The sequence below is a fragment of the Hyperoodon ampullatus genome (assembly GCF_949752795.1).
Source record: "Hyperoodon ampullatus genome assembly, chromosome: 10".
In the NCBI taxonomy this organism is placed as follows: domain Eukaryota; kingdom Metazoa; phylum Chordata; class Mammalia; order Artiodactyla; family Ziphiidae; genus Hyperoodon; species Hyperoodon ampullatus.
Genome location: NC_136923.1, coordinates 18448423 through 18471856, shown reverse-complemented (window position 1 = coordinate 18471856; position 23434 = coordinate 18448423). Strand labels below are relative to the sequence as shown.

At 40.4% G+C, this 23434-nt stretch overlaps 1 protein-coding gene across 1 annotated transcript in view; it reads right to left on the bottom strand.

Annotated features, from left to right (window-relative positions):
- SHQ1 (SHQ1, H/ACA ribonucleoprotein assembly factor) overlaps window positions 1-13749 on the bottom strand; it is a gene marked incomplete at both ends in the record, with an annotated part of 88387 nt that extends 74638 nt beyond the window's left edge. The window contains 5 exons of the mRNA XM_079712577.1: window positions 73-185; window positions 6145-6305; window positions 7304-7426; window positions 9551-9615; window positions 13607-13749. Of these exons, the coding sequence (XP_079568703.1) occupies window positions 73-185; window positions 6145-6305; window positions 7304-7426; window positions 9551-9615; window positions 13607-13749 (605 nt within the window). The remainder of the gene's footprint in view (window positions 1-72; window positions 186-6144; window positions 6306-7303; window positions 7427-9550; window positions 9616-13606) is intronic.
- Between the last annotated feature and the right edge of the window lie 9685 nt (window positions 13750-23434).

The window sequence follows — 23434 nt, the reverse complement described above, 5'->3', positions numbered from 1 at the left end:
AAATTTTTACATACTCAACGTCAAGTAAATTATTCAATCCTCAAAAAAAAAAAAAGAACCCTCAATACTCACAGATAATGATCAGGATCAAACTTGGCCAGCTCAGCAGCCAGGCGTTTCTGCCTTCGTTCGGCTGCAGGGGTGGAATCTGGATCCTTTAGATCGATAACATCACTCAATTCATCCTAAGAACACCCAGGAAAGAAAGAATAATTGCTATCTCCTATTTTAGCCGTGAAAAATCTCATTTTGTACAAAATGCCCAAACACAGGAAGAATCTAATGGATCGGTGAGCCGTGATACCACCTGTGACATTTAGATTCAAATCCAGCAAATGTTTGTTAGACACCTACTACCTGCCAGGCCCTGTTAGAAGCTTCCACATCAATTATTTCATTTAATCCTTAAAACAAACAAACTGATTAACATAGATTAAGGCTATAAAAGTTTAACATGAAAAACAGAATAATCCTCTGCAAGCAAACAGGAACATTTAATTCTGCATTCACTCCCCCATTTACTCCCAGAGATTTGAAAGTTATGAAAGGCAAGTTGAAATAAATTTCTAGACCCAAGACACAGCTGCTGCTGCCAGGGGCGCCATGTCAGCAAACCAAAACTTGGTAACTTCCATGTCCCTGTAAATACTCGCCTTGAGCTATCCAGTCGACACCCCCAAGGTCAAGCCAACTCTGGGCTCTGTCCTTATTTCTTTGTCCCTTCTCACCCCTAACGAGAATTGTTAAGGGCAATTTTGATAGATATGACTTTCCACTTGAAAATTTACAAATCCAATACCAAGTAATAGTCAACCTTACTGTAATCATCTTCACCTGGATGAATACATACTGCTATATGGCTTGTTTCCTAAGCCCAACCCTACAGAAAACAGGTGTATTAGTAAAACCACCTACAATACCACAATGGTCTTTTTTCTTTTGATCAGAATTATGAAGGAAAGAAACTTTGTACAATGCAAAGTACTCCTAAAGCTCTATCTTTTTTTCTTTCTTCAGTCTGCCTTTCCTACTACCAACTGCAAGGGATAGTAGGCAAACCGGAAGCAGCTTGGAGACTATTAGCTGAAAAGAAGTCAAGGGAAATAACTTGATAGACACTTGTGGACGCAAACCATTAGAACAGACTTGTAAACTGAATGGTAGGTTAGTGCCTAATACCCAGGCTTAAAGTCGACAGCTATAGCACAGCAAAATCACTACAATGAAACCAGCTACACAGAATCGGCCAGGGAGAGACTAGGATACAGAACTCCCCACACAATCATAATTTCTGCACTTAAAAAAAAAAAAATCTCTCATCGCTATCACAATCCACTGAGCTCAAGTAACATCAACAACATTTAATATAAGCACATTCTAGTACACAAAGAAGGGGCCCAGGGAACTTTTTGGAAGTCACATCCAGAACATCTTAATACTTCTAAGTACAAACATTCTGGGCAAAAATCAGATCACTGGCTGTCCCCAAGCTTAGGAAAATTTGCATTCCAAAAGTTCTTTTACAATTTACTTTTGGAAGACTCAGAATGTATTTTCCTATAGACATACTATGATAAATAACAGATTCTCGGGGCAGCCCGCAAGTTTATTCAATTCAAAATAAACTGTAAATAGAGCATTCACAATACAAAGTTCACAAGCGTGCAGCAATGCTTCCATGGGAAAACGCTTTCAGAGCTCTAGTTTCACCCATCAGAAGCATCTCTCCCCCGAGCAGGACAGTCTGGACTCCTCCTCGCTTCTCTGCCTCCTTACCTGCCTGGCATCAGCTCCTCAGCCACAGCGCCAGGAGGGGCAGTGATGCGGGCCCTGCGGGAGACGAGGACGGTGCTGTGTCCGCAGGACGCCCCTCCGCTGGATGAGTACTCAGAGCCGCTTCCTGCCCGGGGACCCCAAGTCCCTCCCCCCAGCAGCCTCCAGTCCCCGGATTTGTTTCCTCCTTCGAGCCCCAAGGAGTTCCCTGCCTCCTGCCCACCACGACACACACACATTTCTGAAAACAGCCTGATGAGGTAGAAGAACCGTGACTTTGGAGTCAGACAAACTCTGAATTTAAAAGCCAGGTCCCGTCCAATTGTGCAACCTCTCTGAGCCTCAGCATCTTCACTGTGAACAAACGAGACGCGCCTCCGTCACAAGGCTGGGACCACTTTCCTCTTGCTGCTGTAACGAACTGCCACAAATGTGGCTTAACACAACACAAACGTAGAGGTCTAGAGGTCACAAGTCCAAGGTCAGTCTCACTGGGCTAAAACGAAGGCGAAGGCAGGGTTGGTTCCTTTTCGCACGTTCCGCGGGGCCGTGTGCTTTTCTGCCCTTTCCACCTTAGAGGCTGGCTGTCCTCACTCCCGGCCGGGGAGGCCCTCATCACAAGGCTCCTTCTCCCTCGGCTTCCGTCATCATGCGTTTGCTTCTCTGTTTTCACTTTGACTCTCTTACCTCCCTCTAGTAAAGACCCTGTGCTTAGACAGGGCCCACCTGGATAATCCAGGATAATCGTCCCATCGCAAGATCCTCAGCCTCATCACATGTGCACAGTCCCTTTCACCGTATACTTAGTACATGGGGTCAGTACGTGGACATCAGGGGCAGGGGTGGGGGACAGCATTCTGTCTCCCATAGGCTGAACTAATATGAGCAAGGCCTAAGTACAGGGTGTGATCATTCAAGAACGTCAGGTTCTTTCTCTCTTTCTCTCTGACTCCCTGCTCCACTGCTGTTCCCTGTTGTTCAGGGGCTGACTTCCTATTGAGAGCACATACCCTCCCTCCTCTTCAGCTGCCTCACTTGCAAGTAGTAAGAAAAAAAAAAAAAAAAATTGGGGAGCCAGGGAGGATTAAAATGTCCTGCTTCATTACTTCATCTGGACCAGATACAAGGTCAACAACTGGGTATAATCTTTCAGACTCACATTTCAGAGGGTAACTGGACCGAAGTAACCCCAGGCATTTCAAAACCCTAACTGCACCAAGAATAAACCCAGACTCTTACCATGGCTCAAAGCTCTGCAGAATCTAGCTGCTGTCTTGTACTTCAACCTCAGCTCCTACCTTCCCCTTCTGGCTCAAATACACAGGAGCCACACACCAGACTTCTTGCCCTCTCTGGAACACTTGAGTCTCTGTGCTTACAGCACCCTTCTCGTCATTCAGGACTCAGCAAATGTCACCTCCTCCAAGAGGCCTTCTCGGGGCCTCCGGGCTAAAACAGCACCACCCTGCCCCAGCTCTCACATCACCCCCTTCTCCTTCACTTGTATCTGCAATTATCTTGTTGATTTGCCCTTTAAATGATTACTATCTGTCTCTCCACTAGAATCTTCCATGAGGGCAGAGATCTGGTCTGTCTTCTTGCTTACTGTACCCCCAGCACCGTGCCTGGTGTTCAGTTTCAAATTGCTCGTTCAGCAAACAGCATGTGAGGGTCTGCCCTGGGCTAGACACTGCTCTGGGGGCCGGAGACCTGGAAATAAACATACAGACAAGGCCCCTGCTCCCGTGGGAGCGAGAATTCAACAGCCAGAAGAGAATTCTCCCCCTCCTCCCCCCGCCTCCAGACTCAGGGCGTCCACACAGCTGTGCAGCTCGTGCCCCGCAGAACGTGAACGTCCACAGCAGTGCAAGCCCCACCCAGGCCTGTCCGCACAATCATCCGCAGCGGCCCTGTGCCCACTGGACCCTCAAGAGAAACTGGAACTAAAAAGTGAAGTTAGCTTGGGGTAGTGAAATCAGTCTAAGGCATCTGTCAACCAAAGGGAAGGAAGAAAAGAGGATGAGAAATGACACGCTACAGCGGGTGAAAGTGATTCTCTTTGTTTTGAAAGCATTGCTAAGGTCACTGCTAGGAGAGCTATTTAAAGACCAGAGACTCTAGGATTGTTGCTGCTGGCAGCCACTGTCACCAGGAGCCTGCTGTGAAGCCCTGACTTGGAGCAGCCAGAGCAGCTTTCCAAAGGCGCCCTGTGGCTGGCAGCAACTTCAGAAAGGAGACAGAGAGAGAGAGAGAGAGAGAGCGAGCGCGCGCACACGCACGCGCACGTGTCTGTATGGGGAGGGGGTGACAGAGAATTTGTTTCAGCACACATATTTTTATTTCCATCTCAGCATCAGTATAAAATACAGACGCTCACAAGCCAACCCTGTGTAAATGGCTGGTGGGAAAAAAAAATATGAAGGACTATACCCTCTCCCCCAATAAAGGGTTAAAGGATTCAATTCAGAGAAGATACCTGGGTATTGGAATTATGGATGATGTTTTACTTTCTTTGTTATATTGTACTTTCATAATGAATACGCATCACTTTTATCATCAGAGAAAAATGAAGCTATATTTCATTTAAAGGGGTGGTGGTGGAAAGAGACTAAAAATACTAGTAAAGTATGAGCAGTCAGCAAAACTTTATGGATATTTTCTCATCCAAAGGCAGCACCAGAGAAACTATAAACTTGTGAGAAAACATTTTCTCACTATTTGAGAAAACAGTGGTTTCTTAAACACATCATTTTAAAATAGATGTTCTCAAAGCTCTTATTTATGCAATAGTGGTCTCAGTTTCCTCTAGCTGGTTTACTAGCAGAGAAAGGTCTTGGGTGGGGGAATAAACTAGGAGTTTGGGATTAACATATATACACTACTATATATAACAGATAACCAACAAGGACCTACTGTATAGCACAGGGAACTATACTCAATATTTTGTAATAACCTATAAGGGAAAAGAATCTGAAAAGAATATATATATATATGAATATATATATATATATATACACACACACACACACACACATATATATATATATATATATTTTTTTTTCCCTCTCTCATTCCTTTATAGCTTTAGATGGGTAATCCCCAAATAGACTGACTATAAACTACTCTCGGCCAAACAATTAAGATCCATTTGCTGTAGTTTCTGCTGTAGAAGAAACTGACTCTACTCTTACTACCTCAGAGATGACCTGGGAATGTGATTAGGGAGAGAGAATACAGAGAAACCGTAACTCAGCAGAAAAACATAAGGTTCTGAACGAAGTATCTCATCAGCAATATTTGCTCTTAGGTAACTCCCAATTTTGTTCCCTTTAAGGAGCCTTGAGAGCATTTTATATTTCTCAAGGGCAGAGGTCTTTCTAGCATTCTATTCTTTTTGTCAAAGAGTTTTCACAATGTAGCATCTCCTTAAATTTTCTAAATGGCCTTATAAGGTAGGTGAGCAAATTTATCCCTATTTTACAAAGAGGAGACAAAACTTATTTGTGGTCAAATAACTGGCCTGCATCCGAAATCTAAACGGAGGTACAAGTGGGACTAAAACATAGGTCCTTTAACTTTCCTTAGCAGACTCAAATATGTCTTACTATAATAAACCACATGCTAAGCAGGTTTAACATCCTCTACCCAGACAGGGATGAAGTTAAAATAAAAAACTGTTCGCCACCATTTCTTTCATTAAAAAAAAATTAAGACCCCATTATGTTGTTTTCTATAGTACAAAGTAAACAGAAAATAATCCAGAATCTCCATTTCATTCATGAAGTAGAATTTACTACAATGTTTGAGGAACAGAAAGAGTAATGTCATTCCTTTTTAGTCTAACTGACAAATGATCAGATTTTAACAAGAGATTACATTCAAACCCCATCAAGAGCAAATAAACAAAAGTGCCTACTGTATATCAAGAACTAAACAATTTCATCAAAAGCCACAAACCCATTCTCACCAGGAATATTCTGTCTCATTTACATATAAAACAGAAGAGACATCAAGCCACAAGTATACGATTTTCATTTTTTAGAGGTATAAAACAAAGCTTTTCAGGAAGTATGATGAGAGAGGGGTTCTGTTCTGTATTTTGGAAACTTCATGTCTACAATAACAAATGAAGTGGAAAAAACCAGGACGCCTTCCACGTGTAAGCACAGTGAGACTGGGCAGCACAGCCAGTGCAACGGAAGGGAGGGAACGTCCCTGTAACGACTACGTACAAGGAGCTGTGGTTTGTGCTCTAAATACGTCACCTCCTACAATCTTCATAAAAAACCTCCAGGTATAAGCAGAACTGAAATTAAAATACGCAAATAGTAAAACCCTTGGTATATACCAAAGTCTTTTAGAAAAACGTACCTGTAACCGCTGAAACACTCCTGAGCGTAAGTTTCCAAACCCATAGCGGCACTCCGGATTCAAAGTACTTTCTGGTACCTCTTCATAGGGGGACTGTTCAATTTCCCAATCAAACTCTTCATCGTCATCTTCTACTCCTTCCTCAGAAACCTCAGAAGCACCTAAATGTGTGACATACTAATTTGTTAAAGCATTGGATTTCCTAGGTACAACTTGGGGAAGAAAAAGTATAGGAAAAAAATGCCTGCGCATGTAGCCCAAAAGACACGTGTAAGGGTATGAATAGCCCCGCTGTTCTTTTTTTTTCTTTAATTGAAATACAGTTAATGTACCATACTAGGTTCCTTTCAGGTGTACTACATAATGATTTGACATTGGCAAACATTATGAAATGATCACCATCTGTCTCCTTACGAAGTTATTACACTACTATTGACCATATTCCTTACACTGTATATTACATCACTGTGGCTTGCTTATTATGTCACTGGCGGTTTGTACATCTTAATCCCCTTTACTTATTTCGCCCACCCCTAGTCTCACTATTCTTATTAGTGAAAAAAAAAAAAAAATGGAGCCAACCCAAAGTTCCATCAGTAGCAGGATGCATAAATAATAAATGCAATGAAAGCAAAACAGATTTCAGCTATATGTGGATAAATCTCACAAAAATGTTATGTGAAAGAAGGCAGATAGCAAACAACGCCTACTGTATGACTTATATATACAATTCAAAACCAGGCAACACTGAGGGTAGTGGTTACCTTGGAGAGGAAGGAGGGTGAAATAACCAGGGTAGGATTCTAGGATGTGGGAAATGTTCCATTTCTTGACCTAGGCAGTGTTCACTTTATATTTACTACACTGAATTGTAAGCTTCTGATTTTAGCTCAAGAGGCCAATATTTTGCCAAACACAGAGATGCTATTTCAATTCGTCCCAAAACATGACTGACCTACAGGTTCAATAGAGTTGTTTATGTCTTTAAATTATGTGTCAGCAAATGAACTATTTTCACATGGTGTCACATGACTTCCTTATCTTGTCACCTGAAGTATTTTCTCCAATTTCCTATTTGCTATATCCCTTTTCCCCTAGAAACACACAGCATTCCAAATATTTGTTTACCTGTATTTCCTCCCAAAGGCAATAAACATACCTATTTCTTCCACAAGTGGTTTTGCAGTCCTGGATTTTCTTGGTGCCAGTAGAGCAGTTAACATGTTCAGCCCTTCAAAATGCTGGCCAGGAGTTTCTTTGGGCAATCGAATGGTAAAAATTCCTTAAAGATAAATTTGTTTTATGCTTAGCTAGATTTAAAAATTCAAAGACTTCACAAATACAGTAAAGAAACAGGTATCGGGCCTCCCTGGTGGCGCAGTGGTTGAGAGTCCGCCTGCCGATGCAGGGGATACGGGTTCGTGCCCCGGTCCGGGAGGATCCCACATGCCGCGGAGCGGCTGGACCCGTGAGCCATGGCCGCTGAGCCTGCGCGTCCGGAGCCTGTGCTCCGCAACGGGAGAGGCCACAACGGTGAGAGGCCCGCGTACCGCAGAAAAAAAAAAAAAAAAAAAAGAAACAGGTATCTTGGTAAACTGTAAGTCTATTACATAGAGTTCCAAAATTACGCCCTTATTATATAGTTAGTGAAAAAGGCTCAAACAAGATTTTTCAGAACCACTGATTCAGCTGTCACCTCTATGAGAAATTAATCTGTTAAAGCCACAGAATGCTTAAATCCTACCCAGTATCACCTTCACCTATTTATAATATTAAAGGTTCAAGTCAAAACCACAATGGCCTGGGCTTCCCTGGTGGCACAGTGGTTGAGAGTCCGCCTGCCGGTGCAGGGGACACGGGTTCGTGCCCCGGTCCGGGAAGATCCCACATGCCGCGGAGCGGCTGGGCCCGTGAACCATGGCCGCTGAGCCTGCAGGTCCGGAGCCTGTGCTCCGCAGCGGGAGAGGCCCCAACAGTGAGAGGCCCACATATCGCAGAAAACAAAAACCGCAATGGCCTGAGAAGGCAATAGCTTAGGGTTAGCCGTAGCTACTCATAAGATTTATTTCTGGACCGGGGGGGAAAATCAGGATATTTAATCCAATGAAGAATAGCAGCAGTTCCAAATATACATGAAATCTTAAATAAAGCAATGACGGCTTGATAAAGTTCTTGATATCTCAAGAGATATATCCCTAAAGTCTGTCTAACGCAGACCCAAATTCCATCTGTGTACTCCTTTTCTTTCCTTGACTGGGTTTATCAGCTTCATCTAGGCTTGCCTATGAATGGATTACATTATTCATTACTCTTACATTGTAAAACAGTTTACCTCTTTCAGTGCACTTAACCCATATTCTAATGTATCAGCTACAACTAAACCCAAATATTTCCACATATACAACCTTCTTAAACCCCCATGTACTTTCAAGATGTAATAACTTTGCTTCTGTATGCAACTTCCTGAAATTAAAAGCAGATTTACTACCTAGAAAGGCAGTTTCATTATACTTTATTACCACATTAGTTATATTGTGCTATGGGTTAGAACTTTGTCATTTAACTCTTTCATCCCATCTTTCCTCCCTTACCCTAGTTCACTGAGGTCAATAAATAGTCACTGAATAAATCACACAACAGTACAAAAGTTTATTCTTACTCCAGATCCAGTGACAAAGGAAAATCCAGTGGTTTCTACAGAAGGAAAATAAATGGTTTCAAGACGAGTTGAAATGAAGGGCTTATCAAATAGCAGTAGAAAATTCAATCAGCCTTTAAATGCCCCCTATGGACAGTTTCTCTCTCACCTACATGTAATTAAATTCTAAGATTGAAAATTGCACAAGAAAAAAGAATATATATATGAATACATATATATATAAATATGAATATATATATATATACTGAATCACTTTGCTGTACACCTGAAACTAACACAATATTGTAAATCAATTATACTTCAATAAAAAAATTAATTTTTTTAATTTTTAAAAAGAAAAAGAAAATTATACAAGAAACATTCGACTCACAACTTACAAAAATTATCCACATCTTTTCTAATCAGTCACCTCCAACAATCTAACTTTTAAACACTTACTAAATGGAGGGAGAAGTAGGAAGTAGGAAGTAACTTCTAGAAACTTCTAGAAAGCAAAGCCAGAGTATATAACTAATTGAACTTTACTTTAAAGAATATTGTGAAGTACTTTAAAGGACTGAGGAAATTGTAATTGTTAAAAATCCATGAATAACAGGCACTGGACATTAAGAAACAATAAAGAGTGACAGGGGCAGATTGCACTTGCCACACACCTAAAGGTCCCCATAGTACATGAGATTATTATTTAACTACTCCAACAGGAAGAATCCAAAGAAAAAAAACTAACAAAAATTCCAAAGGCAATACCTTTATCTGCAGCATAGGATCCCTGCTCGTTTCCATTTTCTACAATTCTTCCAGGAAGGGTTAATCTGCAGATTTAATAAAAGGTCTCATGAAGTCCTTAAATTACAAAGCATCATAAGGGACCATCCGTGATAGTAAACATCAACCACCGAAATCAACAATTTTAAAAGGATAATCCTAGCATTTAAATTTTACAAACTAAATAACTTACATTTCTTCTCTAGCTAAGAAGAAAGAAATCAGAGATGACTCATCTTTCTGTTTGAATAGGCGCTCGTCACTGATAAAGCACTTAAAAAGAAAAGCCACAATAAATGTTAGATATCATTACTGTTATAGTTTTTTCCCTTCCTAGTGAGAGTTATTTATATACCTGGTGCCTGAGACAGCATGGGCTCAATAAAAGTGTACTAATTAACTTCCAAAAAAAAAAATAATCAAGAAATGAGAAAGAATAAAGAACCAACAAAACCAACTGTTTATATTGGGCAAACTACTACTTTTAAGTAGTAAAAAAAAAAAAAAAAAAAGGCAGAAAGCAAATGTGTTTTTCTCATATCTCATTAATACTATACGGGGATTTCCCCCTCTTTCCTACTAAAGGACATGAACTGATTTCCCTGTTTGCAGTTTTACCTTGGGTCAGTCAGTCTTCCACTGAGGCCCGAAAAGAATTCTTCTAAAACAGAAATTTGATTGTCACTTTTCTATTTAAAAAGCTTCTATGGCTGCCTTGATACTGACTAGATAATTTAAACTCACCAGTACTACATATGAGGCCAGCTCCATTCCACTCCAAACTTCAAATATGAACCTCCTTTCCTCCCACACCCCCCTCCTCCATGCTACCTATTCTAACATCATCACCGTCATCATCATCATCATCAAACTTGGCAGACCCCAAAAGGTCCGGGGCTTTCCAACCTACCTACCTTTGATCCCAATGTTTCCTGAAGCTACAACACATTTTCCAAACAAAAATCTCTTCTAAACTCAGCCTAAAGATTCAGTTACGAATAAATTAGTTTGTTATCATGCATACAAACACTAACTTTACTCTCAGAATCTGAATTAAGTCCATTTGTGGACTTAAGTCCAAGTTGTGCCATTTACTAGGCTCTGTAACTTTCTTGGTACAAGTTCATTAACTTCAAGGCTCATATTCGTCATTTATAAAAAGGGAAAAATAACAGAATCTATCCTAGGGTTACTGTGAGGAAGAAAGGATAATGCAAAAAGCTTAGTGGCTAGTACAGTAGGCAAGCATTCAGAAAATGTAAACTATTATTATCATCTCCCTTTTCCTAAACCCTTTGTAACTATAGAGTTAGATTCGTAATGCATGATGGTGAAATCATATTTGCTCACAGATCTGCCTTCCCTGCTAGACTCTCAATTCCTCAAGGAGAGGGGTGAGGTTTTATCCATCTCTGGTATACTGTAGCAAACTGTATTTCCAAAGATGGCCCATCTCACATCACTTCTCCCAACAGTGCAATCTATGTCCCCTCCCCTTAAAAGTGAGGGGGCTTCTGGAACTGTTTTAACCAATATAATATAGAAGTGGCACTGTGACTTCTGAGGTTAGGTTATAAAAGATGACATGGATTCTGCCTTGCTCCCTGGAATATTTGCTCTTAAAACCTTCAGGTATCATGGAAGTGGTCCAACTCCCTGAAGGAATCACAAACTAGACCATGAAAACAGAGCACACAGGGAGGTCCTGAGACCACACGAGGAGAGATTCCCTGCTCCACCCACCCTATCAGTCCCCAGTTGCTTCAGCCCTTCCTGTCCCAGGTCTAGCCACCATGTGACTACAACTAAATTAAAGACCGCAAGCCAGAACAGCTCAGCCAAGCCCATACCAAATTCCTAAGGCACAAAAACCAGGAGAGGGAGTTAAATGATTGTTGTTTTACACCATTAGGTTTGACTGGTTATTTGGCAGCAGACAACTGCAACAGTAAGATGCTCTTAATAAATAATAATACCCACCATTTATTGAACACAAAATTACCAGGCACAGTAATAAGGATCATGCATGTATTATCTCAATCCTCACATCAACTCTTTAAGATCACTAATATTAGTCCCATTTTACAGATTAGGAAACTGAGACTAAATAACTTGCCAAAAGTCACAGAACTTTAAGTGTGCTCAGACCCACAACTCCCGAGCCTCTGCTACCCAAGGAATGGATGAATTGGTATTAAAACTACTCTTTAAATTGCTTCACACATGTCCATTTACTTTGTATTCATCAAAACTCCCAAACTTAAGCAAGTGGCTTTTATTTTGAAATTTTTATTGTATTGTATTTATTTTACAATCCTATCTCATTTAATATCTTTTCTCTGAGCCTCTGCGCTCTCATCTGTAACATGGGTAAATAACAGAACCTACTTTGTAGGACTGTCCTAAAATCAAGTGAGATAATTTACATAAAGCACTAACCTGAAGTAAAAAGTCAATAAATGTTTGCTAACACCATCATCGTCTTCTAACCATTCTTCATGTTCTGGCTTAAATGTCACCTCTTCAGAAAGGCTTTCCCTGGCCACTTTGTGTAAACCCAGGCTCCTTTTTATTCTCTATCAGTGCACTTTACTTTCCTTCAGAGAAATTACCACAATTTGTAGTTATATGTTTACTTGTTTGTTTATTGTTTTTCTCTCCCCACTAGAATGAAAACTACGTAAGACACCACCACATCCCCAATACCAAAAACAGAGTCTGGACTATACCATGAGCTCGATAAATCACGCGAAAGAACGGAAGAGTGAAGAAGTAGGGAAATGCAATATATTCAAATAGGTGGATTAAGTTAAGGCCTAATAGATACCTGAGCAAAACTGGTTCAGGGGGGCTTCCCTGGTGGCGCAGTGGTTGAGAGTCCGCCTGCCGATGCAGGGGACACGGGTTCGTGCTCCCGTCCGGGAAGATCCCACATGCCGCGGAGCGGCTGGGCCCGTGAGCCATGGCCGCTGAGCCTGCGCGTTCGGAGCCTGTGCCCCGCAACGGGAGAGGCCACACAGTGAGAGGCCCGCGTACCGCAAAAAAAAAAAAAAAAAAAACTGGTTCAGGCCCAGTGAAGGAACCAGCTCGACTCAAGAGCAATGTCTGTGCTGGGAAAGTATTTAGTTGGGCAGGAAAGGTAGGCTGGAATGAGAAAGATGAGGAGAATGGATTTTCCCTCGGCGGAAAGGAGAGAACAAGGTATTGACAACGTTAAGTAAGAATAATCTGGCTGTGTCCTCTCTAAAATGGGGCTAATAATAATGCCTGTCTCTAAGGATCGCTGTCCAGGTAAAATGAGACAATGCACACAAGTACTTAACCCGCCACTTACACGCACTGCTTGCCCGCCACACGAAAGGGGAGGAGAAGGGGTTAGCTGTTACCACTGCGGTTACGGTTCTTCAAGGAGAAAAATGCAAACAGACAAGTGCTGAAGGTCCCTCCCTGAGGCCTGGGGGACGACAACCACAATGAAGGGGCAAAACCAAACAGAGAAGAAGCAGACAACGAGGAGGTAGGAGAACGAGACGACTTTGGCGTCGGCGGGGCCAAAGAAGGAGAAAATTTCAGGGAATAGAGAGCGGTCAGCCAAGAGGTCGGGGAACAGAACGTGGACTGAGAAAAGTCAAATGGACAGGTCAGCTGGGAAGTCAGCGCGCGCCGTCCCAGGGCAAGGACGACTAACGCAGAGCGAAAAGAAAACAGAAAAAGGGGCAATAACTAGGGCAACAGGACGGAAAATGGAAAGGCGATATGTTCCCAAACTCCACGTTTTACAGTGGCTCCGGAATCTCTTCCAGGCGGGGATGTAAGAAGGTTTAAGGATGAGCTTCTGCAACATCCAGAGCGCACGCCTGGAAGAGTTCGCTTCCTCAGCACGTGCTGCAGGGACCTCGGGAAAACGTAGTGGTGATGCTGAGAAGTGCTCTCTTGTTCTTTCATCCTCCCTCGATAAGCAGTTATTTAATGAGTGAATAAATGTATAAATGAATCCCCAAAACACGCTTTTCCCGGAGCCAGGCACCCGGAACTCGCCTGAGAAAGTACGGCTTGGCGTAGAACTTGAAGTCGACCCCCTCGAAGTAGACGTCGAACTCGGAGACCCGGGCGTAGGGCACGCGGATGGCGACAGTCAGGAAGTCGGGGTCCTGGCTAAGGTCGAACGCCGGGGTCAGCATCACCACGCCGGACTCTGGTGCCCAAGTCGGTCACTCTCGCAGCAGTCGCAGTCCTGCCACTCAGACTCTCCAAGAAGTCCGCACGCTCCGGTACCCCTTCTGTTAGGCACGGCGCTTCCGGCTCGAGGCGGAAGTGCTCGTGCGTGAGAAAGGAAGTCCCGCCCCACGGCGATCTCCGTGGAGAAGGGACGCTGTTAGTGGGGAGGTGGAGAAGGAACGTGGTGAATGAGCCTTTGGGCGCAGAAATTGAACCCAGGGCATAACTTGGAAGAACCTGGGCTGGAGTCCGCCTTAGACCCACCAAGCCTCTTTGGAGTTTCTTAGAGATGATTTGAACATTGGCTTTGCAGGCAGAGAGACCCGCGTTTGAATCCCTTCTCTCCAATTCGCAGCTGTAAGACCTTGGTAAAGTTACAAAACCTCTCTGTACTTAAGATATCTCTTCTATAAAATGACGCTAGAACATAGACTCGTAGAGATGATGTGAGTACAGCATGAAATTATGCATGTAAAGCTCTAACAACATACCTGGCAAGTTGTCAGTGTTCCGTGTGTTGGAGCCGTCACCGCAGTAGCCACAGAAGCATCGTTACTGTGGTTTTCCTTAGTTCTCACCTGCTTTGTCAACAATTCCCCTTTCTCCCTCTCCCTCTCCGTCTGTCTCTACCGATTTCTATCTCCTCCTTCTCCCCCTACACGTCCCTCTCCCTGTATCTTTTTCTGCCACTTTCTCTCCTCTTCCTAGCTCCTATTTAAACAGAATTCTCTCGTTTAGAGAGCGTCCATCCCACTTAGCTCGTTTAATCTACACCACGAACTCCGAAGAACACGACTCACAGAGATTAAGCAATATGTCTTATGATCATGCATTTTACAATTACCAAAACCCAGAATGTCTGACTCTTACACAGTTAGTGCCTGCAATTGACGAATTGCAATGCCTCTGTACTTTCCCCTCTTTCATTTTCTCACTTTTCTCCTTACACTTAATCGAGGTCCTCTTTTCTGTCTTTTTTCCTTCTCTTCCTTGTATTTCCCCTTTTTACTCTATGCTGGTCATACTCTCCCAATGCCTCTCTCACTAGTCTCCCTCCTCCCGTGCATATTCCCTTGGCCTTCCTTCCCTCTCATTTTATTTCCTGTTATTCCACCAGTAACTAGAATAGTCCAGGAAATGTTTTTATTTCCTGGGTTTAAATATCAGTGGAAGATGGGTGAAAGTCATCTCTGGGGACAGTGGACCAGATAACCTCAAAAGCCTTTTCAACCTCCAATTTTTTATGAGTCTTGAAAATTAATTAAGACTCATTAAAGCATATTAACAGGAGTAAATAAAATAAAATAAAAAATTCAAAATAAAAATCATTCAGTTAAATCTAGGAGTTTTGATAAAGACAAAGAGGTTACATGTAAAACAGTTTAAAGAGCACTCTTTACACATTCATCCATTCCTTGGGTGGCAGAGGAATTAACTGAATTGACTGAATACTCACTGTGTGCCAGCACTGCACCGTATCCTTTATAATGATCTCATTTCCCCATTCTGACAGCTCCGTGAACTAGGCTTTATATATCCCCATGGTTTGCACAGGATTACACAGCTAGTGAGTGGTGCAATGGAAATTGAAACCCAAGTGAGTCTGATTACTGAGCCCAAGCTCTAAAATACTATAGAGCTGACTCCCTTTAATATTACCACATACCCAACTTTTTTCCCATTGTAAGCACAAGTCTCACTGCTTTAGAACATATTGGGCCTTATAAATAATAGGCACTCAATAATGAAAATGAATTGATACAAACTTGGAAATAGTAAAGCTCTCAAAAGATCCCTTGAGATAGACCTTTGGCTGCATCATTCCAAATTAGCTTCTCTAAAAAGAATCTTTACACTTACCATGGGACCTCATTCCTGGAGGCCACAAGCATTAATATTTTTAAATTATTAAAAGCTATGCATGAGGGAAGTCTGTTTGAAAGCACTTTACAAAGTAGAGTTGTGCATTTCCTGGATGTTTTACTCTTTGTTTGGCAACACACACACATACACACACACAAGATTGCAACACAGAAAGACTATATGGTACATTGCTGCTGTTATTTATTTATTTATATGAAACATATATTGCATTTGCTATATCATAAAATACTGATATATATAACAGGGATTTGTTTACTTGGATTTCTAATTAGTGATAAATTACACAAGTTAGAAGCTCATTCTCTTTTTTAAAAAACAAAATACTACAGATAAAGTTCCCTTGATTGCTGTCCAACTTTGGTCTTTTCTTCTGCTTCCCCAAGAGTAATCCATCTAGCCACTCTTGCAGAGCTGTTTATATTTCTACGTACATATTTCTAGGTACCCTGTTACTTTATGTCTGTATGTGCATGGGTACATTATCACACTATACATGTAAATCTGCAACATTATTTTATTATTTTTCTTGGGTACTTTTTTAGGCATATCAATATCAATTCAAAGATCCAGTTGAGTTCCTGTTTCTAGATATAGACATTGCTTGAAAATAAACACATTATTACAACGTTTCATTTTAACTCTGCTTTAGAGGGAAAACAAACAATAAAAATTTTCATCATTTTTGAGCATTTGAAGTTGCTGTATTTATTTATTTTTGTTTGTTTTTTCCATTTTCTTAAGGCTTACTTTTGTATGGCCTTTCACTACTTTAAAAATAGTTTTTTCTGTGGCCAATTTATTGAGGACAAGCATATAACCTGCCATCTCCAATTATATTAAATTAGCCCCTCTTATGGTCTAACAAACTTAATTGTGATTCACAAGGCTCAAGATTAAACGTCAAATTAAAAAAATTTTTTTCCATAAACAATTCCAGTTTCAACCCTATTACAAAGTGCTACTATTAGAAGTCTTAATGAAGTGCTCCTAGCTTCCAGAAGGTGGCAGGCATTTAGGCAAGTAAGACAATGTTATCTTAAAGAACATACTTTTAACCTATGTTGGAAATAGCTTCCTAAATAAGCTGTTTATAACTCTAGTTCATTCTCTGAGCCATTTTGGGGATATGGTGGGATCTTACATAGAACCTGTAAACTACTCCTTAACCACAGTTATTTTATTTTATTTATTTTTTAATTCACATTTTTCCTCTTTATTCCTTTAATCAATTATTATGATAATAAGGTGACAGTACATTTAAGATACAAAAATTCCTATAAACTTCTTATGTTGTTCTAATATTTTCTAAATCATTCCTCCCTTCTTTTTTCCCCATTTTTATTACTTTTTATTTTTTTCACACACACACACACTGTATTTTATTTTTATAAGAGATAAATAAACTGACACCAAGCATTGTAAATGGATGACCACAACAAAAGCAACAATGTTTGCAATTACCACACACGAAACACACTCATACTATGTCATAATATTGACATTCAGTCCAGTAATTCTCTGTAACAGCTCCTTTACTTTGCAGTGAAAATGGATTTGTCTATTTTTTGCCTCTGAGTCTTTGTGGGATTTTTCTTTTTTAATTCAAACAGAAAGTCACAAAAATTATAATCATCCTCATCAGTTCACTCAGTCCCATGTAATTAATTTTTTTTATCTTGATCTTTTGTTAGCACTTTTATGAATTCATCAGTTTTCCATTAGAGATCTGAAAATGCTTATTCATTCAGTTCAGCAGTATAGTCAGTTACCAGAAACCTGTACTTGTCAGAGTCTTTTCCATGAATTCCTAGAAGATGAAACACTTTTATAGGAACATTTTTGCAAAAGCATCAGAGTACACCCAGAACTGTCTATAAATGACAAAAGACATAAAAATGACCACGGTTAACAATTTGATGTAAGTTCATAATAATGCAATTGACAAGGAAATTTAGTTATTTCTGAGATATACATTTTAAAGTAATAACTAGAATTAAGACTTATAACATTATACCAGAACATATAAGATTTTTAGAAATTTCATGTAATGTCTGAAACATTTATATTAACATATTTCCATACAAATAACCCAAAGAAATTTTAGTATTACTTGTTTTTTTGGTTTGTTTGTGTGCTTTTTTATACTGCAGGTTCTTATTAGTCATCAATTTTATACACATCAGAGTATACATGTCAAACCCAATCGCCCAATTCAGCATACCACCATCCCCACCCCACCACGGTTTTCCCCCCCTGGTGTCCATACGTTTGTTCTCTACATCTGTATCTCAAATTCTGCCCTGCAAACCAGTTCATCTGTACCATTTTTCTAGGTTCCTCATACATGCGTTAATATACAATATTTGTTTTTCTCTTTCTGACTTACTTCACTCTGTATGACAGTCTCTAGATCCACCCATGTCTCAACAAATGACTCAATTTCGTTCCTTTTCATGGCTGAGTAATATTCCATTGTATATATGTACCACCATTTCTTTATCCATTCGTCAGTCGACGGGCATTCAGGTTGCTTCCATGACCTGGCTATTGTAAATAGTGCTGCAATGAATATTTGGGTGCATGTGTCTTTTTGAATTATGGTTTTCTCTGGGTATATGCCCAGTAGTGGGATTGCTGGATCATATGGTAATTCTATTTTTAGTTTTTTAAGGAACCTCCATACAGTTCTCCATAGTGGCTGTATCAATTTACATTCCCACCAACAGTGGGAGAGGGTTCCCTTTCCTCCACACCCTCTCCAGCATTTGTTGTTTGTAGATTTTCTGATGATGCCCATTCTAACTGGTGTGAGGTGATACCTCATTGTAGTTTTGATTTGCATTTCTCTAATAATAAGTGATGTTGAGCAGCTTTTCATGTGCTTCTTGGCCATCTGTATGTCTTCTTTGGAGAAATGTCTATTTAGGTCTTCTGCCCATTTTTGGATTGGGTTGTTTGTGTCTTTAATATTGAGCTGCATGAGCTGTTTATATATTTTGGAGATTAATCCTTTGTCCATTGATTCGTTTGAAAATATTTTCTCCCATTCTGAGGGCTGTCTTTTCGTCTTGTTTATGGTTTCCTTTGCTGTGCAAAAGATTTGAAGTTTCATAAGGTCCATTTGTTTATTTTTGTTTTTATTTCCATTACTCTAGGAAGTGGATCAAAAAAGACCTTGCTGTGATTTATGTCAAAGAGTTTTCTTCCGATGTTTTCCTCTGAGAGTTTTATAGCGTCCAGTCTTACATTTAGGTCTCTAATTCATTTTGAGTTTATTTTTGTGTATGGTGTTAGGGAGTGTTTTAATTTCATGCTTTTACATGTAGCTGTTTTCCCAGCTTTCCCAGCACCACTTATTGAAGAGACTGTCTTTTCTCCATTGTATATCTTTGCCTCCTTTGTCATAGATTAGTTGACCATAGGTGCGTGGGTTTATCTCTGGGCTTTCTATCCTGTTCCATTGATCTATGTTTCTGTTTTTGTGCCGGTACCATATTGTCTTGATTACTGTAGCTTTGTAGTAGGATCTGAAGTCAGGAAGTCTGATTCCTCCAGCTCCGTTTTTCTCCCTCAAGACTGCTTTGGCTATTTGGGGTCTTTTGTGTCTCCATACAAATTTTAACATGATTTGTTCTAGTTCTGTAAAAAATACCATTGGTAATTTGATAGGGCTTGCATTGAATCTGTAGATTGCTTTGGGTAGTACAGTCATTTTCACAATATTGATTCTTCCAATCCAAGAACATGGTATATCTCTCCATCTGTTGGTATCATCTTTAATTTCTTTCATCAGTGTCTTATAGTTTTCTGCATACAGGTCTTTTGTCTCCCTAGGTAGGTTTATTCCTAGGTATTTTATTCTTTTTGTTGCAATGGTAAATGGGAGTGTTTCCATAACTTCTGTTTCAGATTTTTCATCATTAGTGTATAGGAATGCAAGAGATTTCTGTGCATTCATTTTGTATCCTGCAATTTTACCAAATTCATTGATTAGCTCTAGTAGTTTTCTGGTGGCATTTTTAGGATTCTCTATGTATGGTATCATGTCATCTGCCCACAGTGAGAGATTTACTTCTTCTTTTCCAATTTGTATTCCTTTTATTTCTTTTTCTTCTCCGATTGCCATGGCTAGGACTTCCAAAACTATGTTGAATAATAGTGGTGAGAGTGGACATCCTTGTCTCATTCCTGATCTTAGAGGAAATGCTTTCAGTTTTTCACCATTGAGAATGATGTTTGCTGTGGGTTTGTCGTATATGGCCTTTATTATGTTGAGGTAGGTTCCCTCTATGCCCACTTTCTGGAGAGTTTTTTATCATATATTTGTGTTGAATTTTGTCAAAAGCTTCTTCTGCATCTATTGAGATGATCATACGGTTTTTATTCTTCAATTTGTTAATATGGTGTATCACATTGATTGATTTGCATATATTGAAGAATCCTTGCATCCTTGGGATAAATCCCACTTGCTCATGGTGTATGATCCTTTTAATGTGTTGTTGGGTTCTGTTTGCTAGTATTCTGTTGAGGATTTTTGCATCTATATTCATCAGTGATATTGGTCTGTAATTTTCTTTTTTTGTAGTATCTTTGTCTGGTATTGGTATCAGGGTGATGGTGGCCTCATAGAATGAGTTTGGGAGTGTTCCTTCCTCTGTAATTTTTTGGAAGAGTTTGAGAAGGATGGGTGTTAGCTCTTCTCTAAATGTTTGATAGAATTCACCTGTGAAGCCATCTGGTCCTGGACTTTTGTTGGAAGATGTTTAATCACAGTTTCAATTTCATTACTTGTGATTGATCTGTTTATATTTTCTGTTTCTTCCTGGTTCAGTCTTGGAAGGTTATACCTTTCTAAGAATTTGTCCATTTCTTCCAGGTTGTCCATTTTATTGGCATAGAGTTGCTTTTAGTAGTCTCTTAGGATGCTCTGTATTTCTGTGGTGTCTGTTGTAACTTCTCCTTTTTCATTTCTAATTCTATTGATTTTAGTCCTATCCCTCTTTTTCTTGATGAGTCTGGCTAAAGGCTTATCAATTTTGTTTATCTTCTCAAAGAACCAGCTTTTAGTTTTATTGATCTTTGCTATTGTTTTCTTTGTTTCTATTTCATTTATTTCTGCTCTGATCTTTATGATTTCTTTCCTTCTGCTAACTTTGGGTTTTGTTTGTTCTTCTTTCTCTAGTTCCTATAGGTTAAAGGTTAGATTGTTTACTTGAGATTTTTCTTGTTTCTTGAGGAAGGCTTGTATAGCTATAAACTTCCCTCTTAGAACTGCTTTTGCTGCATCCCGTAGGTTTTGGATTGTCGTGGTTTCATTGTCATTTGTCTCTGGGTATTTTTTGATTTCCTCTTTGATTTCTTCAGTGATCTCTTGGTTATTTAGTAATGTATTGTTTAGCCTCCATGTGTTTGTGTTTTTTACATTTTTTCCCTGCAATTCATTTCTAATCTCATAGTATTGTGGTCAGAAAAGATGCTTGATATGATTTCAGTTTTCTTAAATTTACTGAGGCTTGATTTGTGACCCAAGATGTGATCTATCCTGGAGAATGTTCTGTGCGCACTTGAGAAGAAAGTGTAATCTGCTGTTTTTGTATGGAATGTCCTATAAATACCAATTAAATCTATCTGGTCTATTGTGTCATTTAAAGCTTGTGTTTCCTGATTTCTGGATTTCTGTCTGGATGATCTGTCCATTGGTGTAAGTGAGGTGTTAAAGTCCACCACTATTATTGTGTTACTGTCAATTTCCTCTTGCCTTATGTATTTGTTGCCTTATGTATTGAGGTGCTCCTGTGTTGGGGGCATATATATTTATAATTGCTATATCTTCTTCTTGGATTGATCCCTTGATCATTATGTAGTGTCCTTCCTTGTCTCTTGTAACATTCTTTAATTTAAAGTCTATTTTATCTGATATGAGTATAGCTACTCCAGCTTTCTTTTGATTTCCATTTGCATGGAATATCTTTTTCCATCCCCTCACTTTCAGTCTGTATGTGTCCCTAGGTCTGAAGTCGGTCTCTTGTAGACAGCATATATATGGGTCTTGTTTTTGTATCCATTCAGCAAGCCTGTGTCTTTTGGTTGGAGCATTTCATCCACTCACGTTTAAGGTAGTTATGGATATGTGTGTTCCTATGACCATTTTCTTAATTGTTTTGGGTTTGTTTCTGTAGCTCCTTTTCTTCTCTTATGTTTCGCACTTAGAGAAGTTCCTTTAGCATTTGTTGTAGAGCTGGTTTGGTGGTGCTGAATTCTCTTAGCTTTTGCTTGTCTGTAAAGCTTTTGATTTCTCTGTCGAATCTGAATGAGATCCTTGCCGGGTAGAGTAATGTTGGTTGTCGGTTCTTCCCTTTTTTTTTTGCGGTATGTGGGCCTCTCACTGTCGCGGCCTCTCCCATTGCGGAGCACAGGCTCCGGACGCGCAGGCTCCACGGCCATGGCTCACGGGCCCAGCCGCTCCGCGGCACGTGGGATCCTCCCAGACCGGGGCACGAACCCGTGTCCCCTGCATCGGCAGGCGGACTCTCAACCACTGCGCCACCAGGGAAGCCCTGTCAGTTCTTCCCTTTCATCACTTTAAGTATATCATGCCACTCCCTTCTGGCTTGTAGAGTTTCTGCTGAGAAATCAGCTGTTAACCTTATGGGAGGTCCCTTGTATGTTATTTGTCATTTTTCCCTTGCTGCTTTCAATAATTTTTCTTTGTCTTTAATTTTTGCCAAGTTGATTACTATGTGTCTCGGCATGTTTCTCCTTGGGTTTATCCTGTATGGGACTCACTGAGCTTCCTGCACTTGGGTGGCTATTTCCTTTCCCATGTTAGGGAAGTTTTTGACTATAATCTCTTCAAATATTTTCTCAGGTCCTTTCTCTCTCTCTTCTCCTTCTGGGACCCCTGTAATGTGAATGTTGTTGAGTTTAATGTTGTCCCAGAGGTCTCTTAGGCTGTCTTCATTTCTTTTTATTCTTTTTTTCTTTATTCTGTTCTGCAGCAGTGAATTCCACCATTCTGTCTTCCAGGTCACTTATCCGTTCTTCTGTCTCAGTTATTCTGCTATTGATTCCTTCTAGTGTAGTTTTCATTTCAGTTATTGTATTGTTCATCTCTGTTTGTTTGTTCTTTAATTCTTCTAGGTGTTTGTTAAACATTTCTTGAATCTTCTTGATCTTTGCCTCCATTCTTTTTCCGAGGTCCTGGATCATCTTCACTATCATTATTCTGAATTCTTTTTCTGGAAGGTTGCCTATCTCCACTTCATTTAGTTGTTTTTCTGGGGTTTTATCTTGTTCCTTCATCTGGTATATAGCTAGCCTTGTGCCTTTTCATCTTGTCTATCTTTCTGTGAATGTGGTTTTTGTTGTACAGGCTGCAGGATTGTAGTTCTTCTTGCTTCTGCTTTCTGCCCTCTGGTGGATGAGGCTATCTAAGAGGCCTGATGGGAGGGACTGGTGGTGGGTAGATCTGACTGTTGCTCTGGTGGGCAGAGCTCAGTAAAACTTTAATCCACTTGACTGTTGATGGGTGGGGCTGGGTTCCCTCTCTGTTGGTTGTTTGGCCTGAGGCAACCCAACACTGGAGCCTACCTATGCTCTTTGGTGGGGCTAATGACAGACTCTGGGAGGGCTCACAGCAAGGAGTACTTCCCAGAACTTCTGCTGCCAGTGTCCTTGTCCCCACTGTGAAACAGAGCCTCCCCCCGCCTCTGCAGGACACCCTCCAACACTAGCAGGTAGGTCTGGTTCAGTATCCCCCCAGGT